The sequence below is a fragment of the Salmo trutta genome, chromosome 29, assembly GCF_901001165.1.
Source record: "Salmo trutta chromosome 29, fSalTru1.1, whole genome shotgun sequence".
Classification (NCBI taxonomy): Eukaryota; Metazoa; Chordata; class Actinopteri; order Salmoniformes; family Salmonidae; genus Salmo; species Salmo trutta.
This window is the reverse complement of record NC_042985.1, coordinates 9,170,219-9,191,504: the sequence shown is the minus strand read 5'-3', so window position 1 is coordinate 9,191,504 and position 21,286 is coordinate 9,170,219. Positions and strand designations below refer to the sequence as shown.

Genomic DNA, 21,286 nt, shown 5'->3' with positions numbered 1-21,286 from the left:
TCCGTCTGTCTCTCTCTCTGTCTGTCTCTCTCTCTGTCCGTCTGTCTCTCTCTCTGTCCGTCTGTCTCTCTCTCTGTCTGTCTGTCTCTCTCTCTGTCTGTCTGTCTCTCTCTCTGTCCGTCTGTCTCTCTGTCCGTCTGTCTCTCTCTCTGTCTGTCTGTCTCTCTCTCTGTCCGTCTGTCTCTCTGTCCGTCTGTGTGTGTGTATGTGCATGCGTGCGTGTGTGTTCTGCTTCCATGTTCTAGTCTTTTATCCCTCCTCCTCTTCCTTTCTTTTTTAAATCAAATTTAAATCACATTTATTTATATAGCCCTTCGTATATCAGCTGAAATCTCAAAGTGCTGTACAGAAACCCAGCCTAAAACCCCAAACAGCAAGCAATGCATGTGAAAGAGGCACGGTGGCTAGGAAAAAATCCCTAGAAAGGCCAAAAACCTAGGAAGAAACCTAGAGAGGAACCAGGCTATGAGGGGTGGCCAGTCCTCTTCTGGCTGTGCCGGGTGGATATTATAACAGAACATGGTCAAGATGTTAAAATGTTCATAAATGACCAGCATGGTCAAATAATAATAATCATTGTAGTTGTCGAGGACGTCCTGTTACTATCCACTTCCATTCAATATTTGGCTGTACCTAACAAGTCCTGCCTATATGGTAGAGATGCAGCTGACTGATCCACTGAATGGATGCAAAGGGGAAAGGGGCTAAGAGACTGCAAATTATATCCACATCAATGTATGTCTTAGAAACGTATAACTGGGCTGGGTCCAAATACAGGGAGTCTTTGTCTACATCCCAAATGGCACCCTACTCCCGATACAGTATAGTGCACTACTTTTGACCGGGCCTGGGTCACATGTATTACACTATAGGGAATAGGGGGCCATTTGGGGCAGGTCCTTTTTCTGTTGCCCAAAAATATATACAATGTCTATGGGGGCTGTCGTATAAAGTTAGCACCGTATTGACAGAATATACTCAAGAATAATTTGAAAGGAATCTTTTTCAATTAAAATAAAGTTAAATGAACAGAAATACAGAACCCCGTGCTCAACTTACCAGCTAGAATATAGATGGGCTAGAATTCTAGAATCTTTAGAATCTAGATTCTAGAGGCTAAAATCTAGACAGAGTGAAACCACAGTCCAGTGAGTGTAACATAAGGGGATTTGTAGCCTCACTCCTCAGCCTGAAATGTGCCCACTCACGTTGACTAATAGCTAGCTTTTTGGTGGCACAACTGACTAAAAACATTTCAGGAGGGCAGACATGAATCTGTGAGGCAGAGGTCCCAGTTGCTTGTCTTGGTGTGAGCTGAAGCGGGAAGAAGTGGAATGTCTCTCCTGGGGAACTCCAGTCGTTCCATGTATTTGAACCATTCCTGAGCTAGCACACCTGATTCAACTTGTCAACTACTTATCAAGCCCATGTTTCGGTGAATCAGGTGAGCTAGTTCAAAGCGACAACAGAAGTCTCTACCCTGAAGTTTGAGTGATATACAAGTACATTAGTGGGAGTCAGTGTGAGGCCGGTTCAATAGGCCAGACAGCACTCTGCCTTTTATGTGGATAAGGTAATAAGGCACCTTAAACCACGTACATCTCGCACCTTATTCCCTATATAGTGCACTAATTTGACCAGTGCCCTATGGAAGTAGTGCTCTATATAGGGAATAGGGTGCCATTTGAGATACAGCCCAGTTTCTTTGAACAGAGAGATCAGTGGTCTGGTTTAAATGCATCAGCAGTACAGCTCAGAAACATTCCTTGCTGCACGTTCCTCTAATGTAAAACTCTGCCTGAGTAGGACATGAAACAATCACACTGTGCATGCATGCTGACAGGCACTGCATGCTGACAGGCACTGCATGCTGACAGGCACTCGACTGCACATGTATTCTGGATCCTCCTTCTATAGCCAATTGAATTCAATGGAGCTGTTTTTTTTATAATCACTCAGAAACAGGATGATGCAATATTTTCATCATCCTGTTTCTCATTCAACTATTCCTGATACAGTGTGTGTGTGTGTACGTGTGTGTGTGTGTGTGTGTGTGTGTGTGTGTGTGTGTGTGTGTGTGTGTGTGTGTGTGTGTGTGTGTGTGTGTGTGTGTGTGTGTGTGTGTGTGTGTGTGTGTGTGTATACCCATGATTATAAGTGTATGTGTGCATGTGCTTGTGTTTGAAGTGTGTCTCACCTGTACTGACAGGGGTGTGAGTTGCAGCGTCGTACTTGGGGTAATGGCCTGTTCTCTGGTTGGCAGAGGCTGTCATTCACCAGAGTCATGCTCTTATTGACCAGCCTCATACAGGACACCACTGTCCTCCTCTCACCTGGAAACACACACACACAGTTATAATCTGAGGTATACAAACACAAACAAATTACAGTGAAAGAGAGAGTGACAAAAAAAGAGAGAGACAGAGAGAGAGAGAGACAGAGAGAGAGAGTGAGACAGAGAGAGAGAGAGAGAGAGACAGAGAGAGAGAGACAGAGAGAGAGAGTGAGACAGAGAGAGAGAGAGTGAGACAGAGAGAGAGAGTGACAGAGAGAGACAGAGAGAGAGAGAGACGCTGTCTCAAAAAACCTTCAAACAGCTTTACACACACAAAACACATGGAGTTCAAGCCTCTGTCTCAACCGGCATAACCCTCCAGTGAACTACATCATAGCCTGGTCTAATGCGAAGGTAATTACACAATAAAACTCAGTTAATTAACACTAAATCAGAAGACTGAAGTCCTATATTTGGAGCTGAGCTGGCCCCTATCCAAACCACCACTTGCTGGGTAAGGCCCTGACTACTGTGTGTGTGTGTGTGTGTGTGTGTGTGTGTGTGTGTGTGTGTGTGTGTGTGTGTGTGTGTGTGTGTGTGTGTGTGTGTGTGTGTGTGTGTGTGTGTGTGTGTGTGTGTGTGTATACGTGCATGCGTGCGTGTGCGCAGGGCTCGAGATCTGGGCTTTGTTCCAACTTTATGAAAATCCATCCTTTCTCCTTCCCTCTGGTCAGAAGTTGTGCAGTATATAAGGACTAGTGTGTTTGTGTTATATTGTGTTAAGTGCACTACAGTATATAAAGACTAGTGTGTTTGTGTTATATTGTGTTAAGTGCACTACAGTATATAAGGACTAGTGTGTTTGTGTTATATTGTGTTAAGTGCACTACAGTATATAAGGACTAGTGTGTTTGTGTTATATTGTGTTAAGTGCACTACAGTATATAAGGACTAGTGTGTTTGTGTTATATTGTGTTAAGTGCACTACAGTATATAAGGACTAGTGTGTTTGTGTTATATTGTGTTAAGTGCACTATAGTATATAAGGACTAGTGTGTTTGTGTTATATTGTGTTAAGTGCACTACAGTATATAAGGACTAGTGTGTTTGTGTTATATTGCGTTAAGTGCACTACAGTATATAAGGACTAGTGTGTTTGTGTTATATTGCGTTAAGTGCACTGCAGTATATAAGGACTAGTGTGTTTGTGTTATATTGTGTTAAGTGCACTATAGTATATAAGGACTAGTGTGTTTGTGTTATATTGCGTTAAGTGCACTACAGTATATAAGGACTAGTGTGTTTGTGTTATATTGCGTTAAGTGCACTGCAGTATATAAGGACTAGTGTGTTTGTGTTATATTGTGTTAAGTGCACTACAGTATATAAGGACTAGTGTGTTTGTGTTATATTGTGTTATGTGCTCATGGGTTTCTACTATATGGCTCAGAAATGACTAAATCTGGCTTCCAACTACAATATATATGTCACAGGTTTCATGTTCCTACATCGTCCCAAAATCATGTGATGGGAAATGTTTTATGAACACTGTGTACAGGCTCCCTGACGGTTATGCCACCCCCACCCCCCACCCCATCCCTTAGTGTTCTTCTCAGAGCAATAGTGTGTCGGCAGAATTCATTTGGAGGGAAAACGACTCATAATATTTACTCTAAAAGCCGAAAGATACTGGAAGAGTAATAATGAATTCTGGTTACCAAGGAAACAGAGATTTGTTCCATACACACAGTGAGACGTGGACTCTCCTGTGAGGACTTCAGGTTTTCCTCATATTTGAATCTCTCCAAAAGTGGGCAACAAAATGTCAAGTAGAACTCTATGCTAAATAGGTTTATGCACATAATATTTGCCAGGGATACAGTGCCCCCAGTGACTCAGTTGGTAGTGCATGGCATTTGCAGGGGTATAGGGCCCCCAGTGACTCAGTTGGTAGTGCATGGCGTTTGCAGGGGTATAGGGTCCCAGGTGGCTCAGTTGGTAGTGCATGGCGTTTGCAGGGGTATAGGGTCCCAGGTGGCTCAGTTGGTAGTGCATGGCGTTTGCAGGGGTATAGGGTCCCAGGTGGCTCAGTTGGTAGTGCATGGCGTTTGCAGGGGTATAGGGTTCTAGGTGGCTCAGTTGGTAGTGCATGGCATTTGAAGGGGTATAGGGTCCTAGGTGGCTCAGTTGGTAGTGCATGGCGTTTGCAGGGGTATAGGGTCCCAGGTGGCTCAGTTGGTAGTGCATGGCGTTTGCAGGGGTATAGGGAACTCAGTGGCTCAGTTGGTAGTGCATGGTGTTTGCAGGAGTATAGGGTCCTAGGTGGCTCAGTTGGTAGTGCATGGTGTTTGCAGGGGTATAGGGTCCCAGGTGGCTCAGTTGGTAGTGCATGGCGTTTGCAGGGGTATAGGGTACCAGTGGCTCAGTTGGTAGTGCATGGTGTTTGCAGGGGTATAGGGTTCCCAGGTGGCTCAGTTGGTAGTGCATGGTGTTTGCAGGAGTATAGGGTCCCAGGTGGCTCAGTTGGTAGTGCATAGTGTTTGCAGGGGTATAGGGTCCCCAGTGGCTCAGTTGGTAGTGCATGGCGTTTGCAGGGTATAGGGAACTCAGTGGCTCAGTTGGTAGTGCATGGCGTTTGCAGGGGTATAGGGTCCCAGGTGGCTCAGTTGGTAGTGCATGGCGTTTGCAGGGGTATAGGGTTCTAGGTGGCTCAGTTGGTAGTGCATGTCATTTGCAGGGGTATAGGGTCCCAGGTGGCTCAGTTGGTAGTGCATGGTGTTTGCAGGGGTATAGGGTCCCAGGTGGCTCAGTTGGTAGTGCATGGTGTTTGCAGGGGTATAGGGTCCCAGGTGGCTCAGTTGGTAGTGCATGGCGTTTGCAGGGGTATAGGGTCCTCAGTGGCTCAGTTGGTAGTGCATGGTGTTTGCAGGGGTATAGGGTCCCAGGTGGCTCAGTTGGTAGTGCATGGCGTTTGCAGGGGTATAGGGTACCAGTGGCTCAGTTGGTAGTGCATGGTGTTTGCAGGGGTATAGGGTCCCCAGTGGCTCAGTTGGTAGTGCATGGCGTTTGCAGGGGTATAGGGTCCCCAGTGGCTCAGTTGGTAGTGCATGGTGTTTGCAGGGGTATAGGGTCCCAGGTGGCTCAGTTGGTAGTGCATGGTGTTTGCAGGGGTATAGGGTCCCCAGTGGCTCAGTTGGTAGTGCATGGTGTTTGCAATGGCAGTGTTTGGGGTTTGATTCCCACGTGGGACCAGTACAAAAATGTCTGCACTCACTACTGTAAGTTGCTCTGGATAAGAGTGTCTGCTAAATGGCTGAAATGTAAATGAAATGTAGGCAACTAGATTCAGCCACGGGATGGTTTTTGTCTAAGCGGTTTGTAGGGGGGGCGTAACATAATTCTAGTCATTTGTACACTGCAAACTGACCACAACTAAGCTCAAAAGGAGGTTGTATTTAAAAATAATATTAATTTCATACCTTGATTACATTGAGACACCATCACATACTGTATGTCTTTTATTTGTGGCAATACTTGGGAAAAAACACTTGCATGCCTGTTGCCGACCCCTGATATATGCCATTTCGCAGGCGCTTTTATCCAAAGTGACCTACAGTAAGGACCCCAACGACTTTCAGGAATTAACACTGATCAAATTTGGTAAAACCCTTTAAGTCATCAGACAGCTGGCTGCCTACAACAAATTAACCACTAGCTGGCTACAACAAACTCACCACTAGCTGGCTACAACAAACTCACCACTAGCTCGCTACAACAAACTCACCACTAGCTGGCTACAATAAACTAACCGCAAGCTCTCTACAACCAACTAACCGCAAGCTCTCTACAACCAACTAACCGTTAGCTGGCTACAACAAACTAACCGTTGGCTGGCTACAAAAACTAACTGCTAGCTGGCTACAAAAACTAACCGCTAGCTGGCTACAAAAACTAACCGTTAGCTGGCTACAAAAACTAACCGCTAGTTGGCTACAAATACTAACTGCTAGCTGGCTACAAAAACTAACCGCTAGCTGGCTACAAAAACTAACCGCTAGCTGGCTACAAAAACTAACCGCTAGCTGGCTACAAAAACTAACCATTAGCTGGCTACAAAAACTAACCGCTAGCTGGCTACAACAAACTAACCGTTAGCTGGCTATAACAAACTAACTGCTAGCTGGCTACAACAAACTCACCACTAGCTGGCTAAAATAATTTAACAGCAAGATGGCTACAACAACCTAACTGTTAGCTGGCTACAACAAACTAACCGCCAGCTGGCTACAATAAGCTAACCACTAGCTGGATACAATAAGCTAACCACAAACAAACGAAAGTGGTTAACCTAAACCAGCACACACCCTCTCATCAGCCGAGGTTGAAACTCCTATCACAGCTAAATGACATATGTTACCAATGATTCAGACTGAACAATGCATTATAGCTAATCAATCACTGGCTAGCGTTAAAACCGCTAGTGTCATGGTGCTGTTTTCACTCTAATTATGACCAGACTTGCTTCGAGAGTTACTTCACTTCATAATTTGATGGATTTACTATAGTTCATAACTAAATAGTTTTACAAAGTAATCAACCTTTTAAAAATAATGTAATTGATGTAATAGTGTTGAGATGAGTGCAAAAGCAAATTGAAGTACAACCTACTGATAATTGTAACTTATTTTTTTGTTGAAGTTGACCAACACTGGGCCTATTTGTCTCCCCCAAGTTCCAAAGGCCTGTCCAACTAACCCTCTGACATAGCCTCTAACACGTCTCCAAGACCCAACCCACTACCTCAGTCCCAACGGTCTGTCCAACTAACCCTCCGACATAGCCTCTAACCCCAGCCTCCAAGCCCCATCCCTCTCTACCTCAGTCCCAACAATCAATCCAACTAACCCTCTGACATAGACTCTAAGTCCAGCCTGCAAGCCCCATCCCACTACCTCAGTCCCAACAATCTATCCAACTAACCCTCCGACACAGCCTCTAAGTCCAGCCTGCAAGCCCCATCCCACTACCTCAGTCCCAACAATCTATCCAACTAACCCTCCGACACAGCCTCTAAGTCCAGCCTGCAAGCCCCATCCCACTACCTCAGTCCCAGCCGAATGGCTCCAGCATCACCAACCAGGTGTAACCCACTAACCCAACCTCACTAGCCTCAACAATATATATGTGTGTTTGCTCAAGTGAGTGTGTGAGAGCAACAGCCCATCTGCCCTCTACCCATCCCTCGTTGCGGCAGGCAGCCATCCAGCCGGGCTGTGTTTGATGTTTGTTGTGGAGCCCTGGTCCTGGCGGACCCTCTGCGCTGGGCAACCAGCCCCAGATTAGTGCATCAGCATGGAGCAAAGACGTGACGCTCCACAGTCAAGATTAGAGACCCATATCTAACATGTAACCCCACTGGATAGCAGCAGCAGCGGTGGAAGGGAACTGAAGGGGTGGGGAACTGAAGGGGGGTGGGGGAACTGAAGGGGTGTGGGGGGTACTGAAGGAGGTGGGGGTTACTGAAGGGGGCTGGGGGAACTGAAGTGGGTAACTGAAGGGGGGTGTGGGGAACTGAAGGGGGTGGGGGAACTGAAGGGGTGTGGGGGGTACTGAAGAAGGTGGGGGTTACTGAAGGGGGCTGGGGGAACTGAAGGGGGTAACTGAAGGGGGCTGGGGGAACTGAAGGGGGGTGGGGTAACTGAAGGGGTGTGGGGGGTACTGAAGGAGGTGGGGGTTACTGAAGGGGGCTGGGGGAACTGAAGTGGGTAACTGAAGGGGGGTGTGGGGAACTGAAGGGGGGTGGGGGAACTGAAGGGGTGTGGGGGGTACTGAAGAAGGTGGGGGTTACTGAAGGGGGCTGGGGGAACTGAAGGGGGGTGGGGGAACTGAAGGGGTGTGGGGGGTACTGAAGAAGGTGGGGGTTACTGAAGGGGGCTGGGGGAACTGAAGGGGGGTGGGGGAACTGAAGGGGTGTGGGGGGTACTGAAGGAGGTGGGGGTTACTGAAGGGGGCTGGGGGAACTGAAGTGGGTAACTGAAGAGGGGTGTGGGGAACTGAAGGGGGGTGGGGGAACTGAAGGGGTGTGGGGTACTGAAGGAGGTGGGGGTTACTGAAGGGGGCTGGGGGAACTGAAGGGGGGTGGGGGAACTGAAGGGGTGTGGGGGGTGCTGAAGGAGGTGGGGGTTACTGAAGGGGCTGGGGGAACTGAAGGGGTGTGGGGGAACTGAAGGGGTGTGGGGGGTACTGAAGGAGGTGGGGGTTACTGAAGGGGGCTGGGGGAACTGAAGGGGGTAACTGAAGGGGGCTGGGGGAACTGAAGGGGGGTGGGGGAACTGAAGGGGTGTGGGGGGTACTGAAGGGGGTGGGGGTTACTGAAGGGGGCTGGGGGAACTGAAGGGGGTAACTGAAGAGGGGTGTGGGGAACTGAAGGGGGGGTGGGGGAACTGAAGGGGGTAACTGAAGAGGGGTGTGGGGAACTGAAGGGGGGTGGGGGAACTGAAGGGGGTAACTGAAGAGGGGTGTGGGGAACTGAAGGGTGGTGGGGGGGACCTGAAAGGGTGGAGGGTAACTGAAGGGGGGTGGGGGGTAACTGAAGGGGGTATGGGGGAATTGGAGGGGGATGGGGGAACTGGAGGGGATGGGGGAACTGGAGGGGGTGGGGTGGAGGGTCGGGGAGGAGGGGGGACTGGAGGGGGAGGGGGATGGGGGAACTGCAGGGGATGGGGGAACTGGAGGGAGAACTGGAGGGGTGGGGTGGGGGGACTTGGGGGGACTGAAGGGGGAGGGTGTACTGGAGGGGGTTGGGGGGGGGACTGAAGGGGGGAGGCTGAAAGTCACTATGCATGACTTTCAGCCTCCTCAACAGCTATAAGAAACCCTGCAAAGACTCTCCTTGTGATGTGTGTCAGTGTGTGTGAGTCATACCTCCTCCACACTGTACGTTGCAGTCTTGCCAGGAGCTGTGTGTCCAAAGGTAGAGGTGCTCTGGTGCTCTCTGCTCCTCACTGACATCATCACGTTCAGTTACGTTCAGAGACACTGTGTACTCATAGTGTATCCCGTAGGTCTGGTCATGGAACAACAGCACCTAGGGGAGAGGGAGTTATGTTTAGAAACACTGGCTTGTTATGTTCAGACATAATGTCCTGATAGTGTATAACATAGAGATGGGCTGAGAGACTGGGTCATGCTCAGAGACACAGAGTGAGTGAGTGAGTGAGTGAGTGAGTGAGTGAGTGAGTGAGTGAGTGAGTGAGTGAGTGAGTGAGTGAGTGAGTGAGTGAGTGAGTGAGTGAGTGAGTGAGGAGAGAGACATAATATATAGACATCATATGACATTTGAAATGTCTTTATTATTTTTGAACTTTTGTGAGTGTAATGTTTACTGTAATATTTTTTCACTTGCTTTGCCAATGCCAATAAAGCCCCTTGAATTGAATTGAGAGAGAGGAAGGAAAGAGACTTAGAATTGTTTTCTTTAATGAGCCATCCTTATGAACTTAAAAACACCTTATTTACCCCCCCCCCCCCCCCGTGAGCCCCCCTCCTAAAACCATAGCACCAAACCTTAGCACAACCACAATAAGAGCACAATGCACAATCCAGATCCACATTACAGATGTTCATTTAACCCGCCCTCTCTAGCAGAACATACAGCCTCCCCCAAGCCCCCACTCATCCTGAAATACTTTGTAAAGGAAAGAGAGACAGGTCCACCTCTACAAGGCAGCAATCCCAACTTTTGCCAGGACCCTGAAGGATGTCACCCTCAACCGCAGCCCCAGAACCTCAAACAGGAGCAACGGACACCCCGCCCAGGACATCAAGACACCATCCCAGACCTGCAAGACCCCCTCCCAAAGGACCTGCACCGAGAAAACCCATGCCAAGAGGACCTACACCCAGACCACAGCATCACCAGCCACAACCCAATCAGCTGAGACCCTGCCAAACAAAGCCTGGCCACACCCTACAGTATATAGGCCCCCCCAGATCAGACCTATGCCCCCCCCCCCCCCCCCCCCCACAGTAAAGACCTCAACATGACAGCCACACATATGCCCAGGCCTTGAGCAGAGCAACAGGCCCAACCCCCACGAATACACCCGCCCAAGCCTCATCCTATGACCTAAGAGGTATGTATCAGATGCTCAACATGCTCTGCTCACACCTACTGTAATGGTCCGGGCCTAAACCCTTGAAAACAACACTAGACACTATGGAACACAAAGCTTTCACTTTCTCATCCTGGAATATACAAGGTCTAAGGTTATCTACCTTTGGCCTAATGCGCAGGAACCTAGACTTCATGAAAGAAATTGGAAATACAGACATTGTCATCCTACAAGAAACATGGTATAGAGGAGACAGACCCACTGGTTGCCCTCCAGTTTACAGAGAGCTGGTAGTCCCATCCACCAAACTACCAGGTGTGAAACAGGGAGGAGACTCAGGAGGTATACTAATTTGGTATAGAGCAGACCTAACCCACTCTATTAAATTAGTCAAAACAGGAACATTTTACATCTGGCTATAAATCTCAACACAGAAAAATGTCCTCATGTGTGCTATCTATATCCCCCCAATAGAATCCCCATACTTTAACGAGGACAGTTTCTCCATCCTAGAGGGGGAGATCAACCATTTCCAGGCCCAGGGACATGTACTAGTCTGTGGCGACCTAAATGCCAGAACTGGACAAGAACCTGACACTATCAGCACACAGGGGGACAAACACCCACCTGGAGCTGATAGTATTTCCTCCCAAATATGCCCCCCTAGACACAACTATGACAAAACAACCAACAAAACGGGTCATGACTCCTGCAGCTCTGTAACACACTGGGTCTGTATATAGTCATTGGTAGGCTTTGAGGAGACTCCTATGGTACAGCTCATCCCTTGGCAGTAGTACTGTAGACTACTTTATCACTGACCTCAATCCAGAGTCTCTCAGAGCGTTCACAGTCAGCCCACTAACATCCCTATCACATCACAGCAAAATCACAGTCTACTTGAACAGAGCAATACTCAATCATGAGGCATCAAAGCCAAAGGAAGATTGAAGGAAAGTAGTGTTGAAACCTACCAAAAAACAATTAGGCAACAACAAATTCAATCCCTTTTAGACAACTTCCTGGACAAAACATTTCACTGTAATAGTGAAGGTGTAAACTTGGCAGTAGAAAGCCTAAACAGTATATTTGACCTTTCAGCTTCCATATCAAATCTCACAATTTCAAGCAGACAACCTAGAAAAATTAACAACAATAACAAATGATTTGATGAAGAATGCAAAACCCTAAGAAAGAAATTGAGAAACCTATCTAACCAAAAACATAGAGACCAAGAAAACCTGAGTCTATGCCATCACTATGGTGAATCACTAAAACAATACAGAAATACACTACGGGGAAAGAAGGAACAGCACATCAGAAATCAGCTCAATGTAATTGAAGAATCCATAGACTCTAACCACTTCTGGGGAAATTGGAACACACTAAACAAACAACAACACAAAGAGAAATCTATCCCAAATGGAGATGTACCACTTCTCTAATCTTTTTGGCTCCATAACAAAGAACAAACAGCAAAAACATATACATGATCAATTACAAATATTAGAATCAGCTATTAAAGACTACATTTACATTTACATTTTAAGTCATTTAGCAGACGCTCTTATCCAGAGCGACTTACAAATTGGTGCATTCACCTATAATATCCAGTAGAACAAACACTTTACAATAGTGCATCAAAATCCATTAAAGGGGGGGGGGGGTTAGAAGGATTACTTTATCCTATCCCAGGTATTCCTTAAAGAGGTGGGGTTTCAGGTGTCTCCGGAAGGTGGTGATTGACTCCGCTGTCCTGGCATCGTGAGGGAGATTGTTCCACCATTGGGGTGCCAGAGCGGCGAACAGTTTTGACTGGGCTGAGCGGGAACTGTGCTTCCTCAGAGGTAGGGAGGCGAGCAGGCCAGAGGTGGATGAACGCAGTGCCCTTGTTTTAGTGTAGGGCCTGATCAGAGCCTGAAGGTACGGAGGTGCCGTTCCCCTCACAGCTCCGTAGGCAAGCACCATGGTCTTGTAGCTACCAGAACCCACTGGATTCTCCAATTACATTGAATGAACTTGTCACGTCCTGACCAGTAAAAGGGGTTATTTGTTATTGTAGTTTGGTCAGGGCGTGGCAGGGGGTGTTTGTTTGTGTGTTTTGGGGTTTTTGGGTTATGTTCTATGTTCTTCTATTTCTATGTTTATTCTAGGGTATCTATTTCTATGTTGGAATTGTTTGGGGTTGGTCTCTAATTGGAGGAAGCTGAATCTCGTTGCCTCTGATTAGAGACCTAATTTAAGTAGGGGTTTTTTTTTCATTGTGTTTGTGGGTGGTTTATTTCTGTTTAGTAATTCTTACCTGACAGAACTGTTTGGCTGTCTGTTTCTTCGTTTCAGTGGTCAGATCTAATAAATTCATGATGAGCACTAACCACGCTGCGCCTTGGTCTACTCCTTACGACGCCTGTTACAGAACTACAGGACAATATACAGACCACAAATTTCAATTGGCTATACTTAAACTCTTTAACATCATCCTCAGCTCTGGCATCTTCCCTAATATTTGGAATAACTACCGTGGGATATGTGTCAACAGCAACCTTGGGAAAATCCTCTGCATTATAATTAACAGCAGACTTGTACATTTCATCAGTGAAAACAACATACTGAGCAAATGTCAAATTGGCTTTATAGCAAATTATCCAATGACAGACCATGTATTCACCCTGCACACCCTAATTGACAAACAAACAAAAAACAAACCAAAACAAAGGCTTGTCATGCTTTGTTGATTTCAAAAAAGCTTTTGACTCAATTTGGCATGAGGGTCTGCTACAAATTGATGGAAAGCGGTGTTGGGGGGAAAACACAAGACATAAAATCCATGCACACAAACAAAAGTGTGCAGTTAAAATTGGCAAAAAACTCAAACATTTCTTCCCACAGGGCCGTGGGGCGAGACAGGGATGCAGCTTGAGCCCCACCATCTTCAACAGATATATTAATGAATTGGCGAGGGCACTAGAACAGTCTACACAACCCGGCCTCACCCTACTCGAATCTGAAGTCAAATGTTTACTGTTGGCTGATGGTCTGGTGCTTCTGTCCCCAACCAAGGAGGGCCTACAGCAGCACCTAGATATTCTGCACAGTTTCTGTCAGACCTGGGCACTGACAGTAAATCTCAGTAAGACAAAAATAACGGCGTTCCAAAAAAGGTCCAGTTGCCAGGACCACAAATACAAATTCCATCTAGACACCGTTTCCCTAAAGCACACAAAAAACTATACCTACCTCGGCCTAAACATCAGCATCACATGTAACTTCCACAAAGCTGTGAACGATCTGAGTCAAGGCAAGAAGGGCATTCTATGCCATCAAAAGGAACATTACATTTCACATACCAATTAGGATCTGGCAAAAAATACTTGAATCAGTTATAGAACCCATTGCCCTTTATGGGTGTGAGGTCTGGGGTCCGCTCATCAACCAAGAATTCACAAAATGGGACAAACACCAAATTGAGACTGCATGCAGAACTCTGCAAAAACATCCTCTGTGTACGCAAAACACCAATAATGCATACAGAGATAAATTAGGCCGATACCCGCTAATGATCAAAATCCAGAAAAGAGACTTTAGATTCTACAACCACTTACAAGGAAGTGATTCCCAAACCTTCCAAAACAAAGCCATTACCTACAGAGAGATTAGCCTAGAGAAAAGTCCCCAAAGCAAGCTGGTCTTAGGGCTCTATTCACAAACAGACCCCACAGAGCCCCAGGACAGCAACAGAAACACAATTAGAACCAACCAAATCATGATAAAACCAAGAGATAATTACTTGACACATTGTAAATAATTAACAAAAAACTGGAATGCTATTTTGGCCCTCAACAGAGAATACACAGTGGTAGAATACATGACCACCATGACCGACCGAAAATGAAGGAAAGCTTTGACTATGTACAGACTCAGTGAGCATGGCCTAGCAGAGGCCGCCATAGGCAGACCTGGCTCTCAAGAGAAGACAGGCTATGTGCACACTGCCCACAAAAATGAGGTGGAAACTGAGCTGTACTTCCTAACCCCCTGCCAAATGTATGACCATATTAGAGACACATATTTCCCTCAGATGACAGAGACCCACAAAGAATTCCAAAACAAATCAAATTTGATAAACTCCCATTTCTACTGGGTGAAATACCACAGTGTGAGGGGGCGGAGCTAGCATGTTGGAGTGAACGGCTGTGTGTGAGAGGCTCCCGCAACTTTTTTGCGAAATAATCTAACCTAACCTACTTTATAGCACTTTTTACAACAAACGTTTCTTTCTAATACAATATTGTAACTTTCTATGTGAAAATGCTGAGTAATAAGTGACCAAAGGACAATAAATCCACTTCGGAGGCCTACTCCCCGCCAAACAACGAGACAGACATGCCGGATGGCACAGGTAACAACGTGACACTTACAGAACTTACCCGGGCTTTGGGAGAACTACGTGTTGCTATAGCTGAGGATCTTAAGGCTACTATTGCTGAACTGGACACTAAAATTGAGAGCACCATACGAACGGTCGCCTCGCAGGGCCAGAGTATTGTGGACCTTGAGAAAGCTTCTGAATTCAACGCTGGTAGGATCGACGAGTTGGAGAAGCTATGCACGTCATTGCAGGACAGTGTGCAGAGGCTTTCTGTGAAAGTGGTCGACCTGGAGGGCCGATCCAGACGTCATAACCTTCGCGTTGTTGGTCTGGCAGAGGAGGTAGAGGCTGGCTCTCGCCCCACCGACTTCTTCGCCAAGCTATTGAAGGATGCAATGGGATCGGATGTTTTGGCTTCAGATCCCCAACTGGACCGTGCACATCGCGCCCTTGTCCCAGTGCCTCGACCGGGCCAACGTCCTCGCCCAGTAATCATCTGTTGTCACAGTTTCAAGACCAAGGATAATAATCCGTGTCTATGAGGATCATGCGCCCGATGTGGCAAAGCACCGCGCCGGCTACAGAGATGTCATGACCAAACTCTACAAACTCCATCTTCGCCCAGCCTTGCTCTTCCCTGCAAGACTAAGAATTACCCCGCCTTCCGGAGAGAAGATTTGTCTCTCCTCGGTTTTGGACGCAGAGAAGTTTATCCTGGAGTATACGCCAATCCCCCGTACAGGTTAGAGTGCCTTGTCATTGTGTGTTAGGGTCTGCTCATGGACTCGAACCCATACTATACCATAACGGGTGAAACCGTACTAAACGGTCTCAACAAGACCTGCCGAACATGTAACACGCTGAGCTGACCAATGGAAGGCGGTCAGAGCTCTCATTTAACGTCAATTTCACTTTAATTCCGACTGGGTTCGGGGTGGTGCCTGTTTGGGAGGCCTTCCAGGTCTGATCATTGACACTTTTGGATGGATATACTTATATTCCCCCATTTTTGTTTTGTTATTTATTTTTCAATTCTTACATTATTCCTATTACCATACCAGTTATTTATTGCTTGCGGGGGTCTGGGGGTGATGGCTGGGAAGGGGCAGACGCAGACACCTGGATAGCAAGTTCATGTTTTGTGCTGTTCTGCCTTTGTCATAGCCTGGCCCGCTCTCACGATTAGATTCCCACCAGACCTCCGTGGTGCTTGTGTCTGTGTAGGTGTGCGTACATATAATTACTATGTGTACAGTGCCTTGCGAAAGTATTCGGCCCCCTTGAACTTTTCGACCTTTTGCCACATTTCAGGCTTCAAACATAAAGATATAAAACTGTAATTTTTTGTGAAGAATCAACAACAAGTGGGACACAATTATGAAGTGGAACGAAATTTATTGGATATTTCAAACTTTTTTAACCTAGATGGAAGGAGGATTGTCTCTCCCAAACTTTATATTTTACTACTGGGCCGCCAACCTCCGCGCTGTTACGTTTTTGCTGGATGACGCACTCCCGCCATCCAGCTGGCTTAGTATGGAGCGAGAGGAGTGTCACCCCTTCTCTATTGGTGCTGTGATTTTGTCACCTGTCAATCTGGAGATGTCACTTTACCGTAACAATCCTATTATACATAGCACAGTCCGAATCTGGAAGCAAATTAAAGTCCACTTTGAGCTTAGACCAATATCATTCATGCTTCCTGTTGCCAGGAATCCCTCCTTTGCCCCCTCTAACCTTGATAACACCTTTGAGCGGTGGGGCGAGTTGGGGATAAGTACCATAGGGGATTTATATATAGGGGGAACCTTTGCTTCCTTTGAATCGCTGAGGGAAACTTATAATCTTCCCAGAAGTAACTTTTTCAGATACCTACAGATTAGAGACTATGTTAGAAAACACCTCCCAACATTTGGGAATGCTAAACCTTCCATGTTTGACGGATGCATAAAAATATGCCCCACCTCAGACAAACTGATATCTCGTATATATGACGCTTTTCAATCTGTTAGCGCACCCTCTACTGATGCCATTAAGGCAAAATGGGAGGAAGAACTAGGGACTGATATGTCGGTGGCAGACTGGGAGGACAGCTTGGAGTATATACACACATGCTCCATTAACTCCAGACATCGTCTCATACAATTCAAGGTATTACACAGATTACACTATTCCAAAACCAAACTGCATAGGATATTTCCTGGTACATCCCCTATGTGTGATAAATGTCAGGCTGAGCAGTACACTACTCCACTGCTTTGCCCTATGCTCTAACTTGTATGGGTATTGGTGTGGAATTTTTGGGGTCCTCTCTGAAGTTCTGGAGACTTCAATAGACCCAGACCTGCTTCTGATAATCCTGGGAGTGTCCGATTCCCTAAACGGATTAACCAACTCCCAAAAACAACTCATCTCTTACAGTCTCATTTCGGCAAAAAAATTAATCTTGTTGTTTTGGAAAAAGAGGGAAGCGCCCTCTACCAAATTATGGCTCAGCGAATTGGCAAAAACTGTACACTTAGAAAGAATTAGATATATTCTGAACAATAAATGATCAACATTTGATCAAATCTGGCAGCCTTTCCTCTCTTACTTGGACCAGGCGGCTCTGTGAATTTGCACTTTTTAACGCACTCTCAATTGTCATACGGTAATCTACCTTTGGGCAGCATGTGCTGGCCCCGCCACCCGAGCAGTTGGGAGGGGAATAGGGTGGAATAAGGGGGGGATAAAGTGGGGTATATGTGGGGGGGCTACATCGACCCTTTTTTCTTTCTACCTGTCCTTGTTTTGTATGTCTTGTTTTGTAATATTTGTTTTGTGCCCAGAACTCTGGGTCTTTTGGTTAATGTCTGTTCTCTTATGTTTAGATAAGAACTGTAAACTTGTCTTTTATAACTATACACCATTCTTGTGTATGTGTTGAATAAAAAAATATTTGAACGAAATACCACAGTGTGCCATCGCAGCAGCAGCAAGATTTGTGACCTGTTGCCACAAGAAAAGGGCAACCAGTGAAGAACAAACACCATTGTAAATACAATCCATTTATATTTATTTATTTTCCCTTTTGTACTTTATCTATTTGTACATCATTATAACAGTGTACATAGCCATAATATTACATTTGAAATGTGTCTATTCCTTTAAAACTTGTGAGTGTAAAGTTTATTGTTAATTTTTGATTGATTATTTCACTTTTGTTTATTATCTATTTCACTTGTTTTGGCAATGTAAACAGGTTTCCCATGCCAGTAAAGCCCTTAGAATTGAATCGAAAGAGAGACAGAGAGAGAGAGACCGAGAGAGAGAGAGAGAGAAAGAAACAGGGAGATGGAGGAGAGAGAATGAGAGAGGGAGCATTCATTCATTCTCTATAATCCCTGCCAGTGATGTAAAGATGTATGATCCAGTGGAGGCTGCTGAGGGGAGGTCGGCTCATAATAATGGCTGGAACGGCGCGAATGGAATGCATCCAAACATGTGTTTGGTGTATTCGATACCATTCCACCTTTTCTGCTCCTGTCACGTTCGGTTGAATGGACGGACCAAGGCGCAGCGTGTGTTGAGTTCCACATCTTTATTTAAGTGAAACTTTCCAACAAAAACAATAAACAAGCAACGAAACGTAAAGTAACGTAGTGCTACCTGCACATACACAAACAATATCCCACAAAGCAGGTGGGAACAGCGAACCCTTAAATATGATCCCCAATTAGAGACAACGAACACCAGCTGCCTCTAATTGGGAACCATACTAAGTGCACCAACATAGAAATGAAAAGACTAGAACACCCCCTAGTCAAGCCCTGACCTACAACTGTTAAGGCAAGGGCTGATTTCAAGGTTTTACTGCTAACCTACAAAGCATTACATGGGCTTGCTCCTACCTATCTTTCCGATTTGGTCCTGCCGTACATACCTACACGTACGCTACGGTCACAAGACGCAGGCCTCCTAATTGTCCCTAGAATTTCTAAGCAAACGGCTGGAGGTAGGGCTTTCTCCTATAGAGCTCCATTTTTATGGAATGGTCTGCCTACCCATGTGAGAGACGCAGACTCAGTCTCAACCTTTAAGTCTTTACTGAAGACTTATCTCTTCAGTAGGTCCTATGATTAAGTATAGTCTGGCCCAGGAGTGTGAAGGTGAACGGAAAGGCTGGAGCAACGAACCGCCCTTGCTGTCTCTGCCTTGTCGGTTCCCCTCTTCCCACTGGGATTCTCTGCCTCTAACCCTTTTACAGGGGCTGAGTCACTGACTTACTGGTGTTCTTCCATGCCGTCCATGGGAGGGGTGCGTCACTTGAGTGGGTTGAGCCACTGACGTGGTCTTCCTGTCTGGGTTGGCGCCCCCCCCTTGGGTTGTGCCGTGGCGGAGATCTTTGTGGGCTATACTCGGCCTTGTCTTCGGACGGTAAGTTGGTGGTTGTAGATATCCCTCTAGTGGTGTGGGGGCTGTGCTTTGGCAAAGTGGGTGGGGTTATATCCTGCCTGTTTGGCCCTGTCCGGGGGTATCATCGGATGGGGCCACAGTGTCTTCTGATCCCTCCTGTCTCAGCCTCCAGTATTTATGCTGCAGTAGTTTATGTGTCGGGGGGGCTAGGGTCAGTCTGTTACATCTGGAGTATTCTCTTGTCTTATCCGGTGTCCTGTGTGAATGTAAATATGCTCTCTCTAATTCTCTCTTCTCTCTTTCTTTCTTTCTCTCGGAGGACCTGAGCCCTAGGACCATGCCTCAGGACTACCTGGCATGATGACTCCTTGCTGTCCCCAGTCCACCTGGCCATGCTGCTGCTCCAGTTTCAACTGTTCTGCCTGCGGCTACGGAACCCTGACCTGTTCACCGGACGTGCTTGTTGCACCCTCGACAATTACTATGATTATTATTATTTGACCATGCTGGTCATTTACGAACATTTTAACATCTTGACCATGTTCTGTTATAATATCCACCCGGCACAGCCAGAAGAGGACTGGCCACCCCTCATAGCCTGGTTCCTCTCTAGGTTTCTTCCTAGGTTTTTGGCCTTTCTCAGGAGTTTTTCCTAGGGAATTTTTCCCAGCCACCGTGCTTCTTTCACATGCATTGCTTGCTGTTTGGGGTTTTAGGCTGGGTTTCTGTACAGCACTTTGAGATTTCAGCTGATGTACGAAGGGCTATATAAATAAATTTGATTTGATTTGATTTGATTTTGATTTGATTTGACAACACCATAGAGAACCAAGGGCTCTCTATGGTCAGGGCGTGACAGCTCCAGCCATTTCCCCGAGCCCGTCCTCCCCAATTAAGGTGCCACCAACCTGTGGTATGATCTTAATTTAATCAGGAAATGTAAAACTTGTTGTGCATTTAAGGTTTAAAAGGGCATCTTTAGTTTAAACATTTCCACTTTGATATTTCAGACTTGATTTTCCCTTACCAAAAATGTATCAATCCCTACAAATGTTTTTATATAATCCACATAATAACTGACATTTCCTATTGCTGCAGGATTATTTCCCTACTGTAGCAAACTGGCTCAAATTAAGATACTACATCTGTATCACATGATGCCTCCAGAGGGCCATTTGGGGCGGCAGGTAGCCTAGTAGTTAGAGCGTTGGACCAATAACCCAAAAGGTTGCTGGATCAAATCCCCAAACTGACAAGGTAAAAATCTGTCATTCTGCCCCTGAACAAGGCAGTTAACCCATTGTTCCCTGGTAGGCTGTCATTGTAAATAAGAATTTGTTCTTAACTGACTTGCCTAGTTAAATAAAGATTACATTTAAACTAACACCAACTTCCTCCCTTTGAAGCCCAATTTCCATGCTCTTTATCTCTTCCTCTCTCTCTGATCTCTGTCATGTGGAGTAGACTGAGGAGGGTAAATGCATCAGCTCAACATGCATTTGCATGATAGGGATACACACACACACACACACACACACACACACACACACACACTCCTCCCCCCAACACACACACACACCATCTCTCTCTACATGATAGGTTTACCATGAGGTACAGCGGGGTCTTGGTGGGTCCCTTGGCGGACATTTTTTCCCAGAGTCCTCTCCGGACGTAGCGCACTGTAGTGCCGGCAAGCTGGAACTCTCCAGGAAGCTCGATCTTCCAGTCGCTGTTGATGGACCTCTTGGTAGAGTCTTTCATTGCTGGAACAAGCAGGACATATAATTAATTTAAGAGGAAGTTCAGGACAACTTGATGTTAGATGGTTCCCTATCACTTGCCCCTATCACTTCCATTGAACGTAAGCATACCACAGTCTCCACCAACATGCCTAGACCTTTATAGCATTGTGTGCTCAAACTGTAAACGCAGGTTGTCGGCTTCAATTGCCACTCTGACTGTTCCCCTTAAATCACTACCTTTATTCAAACCCAGAATTCAAACCATGTCTCTACCCTAAAATCTATATTTTTTTTATTTAAAGAGGAGCAAACAAACAATTAAAATGTAGCAGGCAGGCAAGGTGAACACACACTTCCCTTCACTTCTCTGAAAAGGACTTTTGATGCCCAA

At 46.2% G+C, this 21,286-nt stretch overlaps 1 protein-coding gene across 1 annotated transcript in view; it reads right to left on the bottom strand.

The window, feature by feature from the left end:
• The window catches only part of LOC115167459 (A disintegrin and metalloproteinase with thrombospondin motifs 17-like), a 115,050-nt gene that overhangs the window by 18,199 nt on the left and 75,565 nt on the right, over nt 1-21,286 (bottom strand). The window contains exons 12-14 of the mRNA XM_029721884.1: nt 20,759-20,916; nt 9,200-9,362; nt 2,198-2,333 (exon numbers count right to left, since the gene is read on the bottom strand). Of these exons, the coding sequence (XP_029577744.1) occupies nt 2,198-2,333; nt 9,200-9,362; nt 20,759-20,916 (457 nt within the window). The remainder of the gene's footprint in view (nt 1-2,197; nt 2,334-9,199; nt 9,363-20,758; nt 20,917-21,286) is intronic.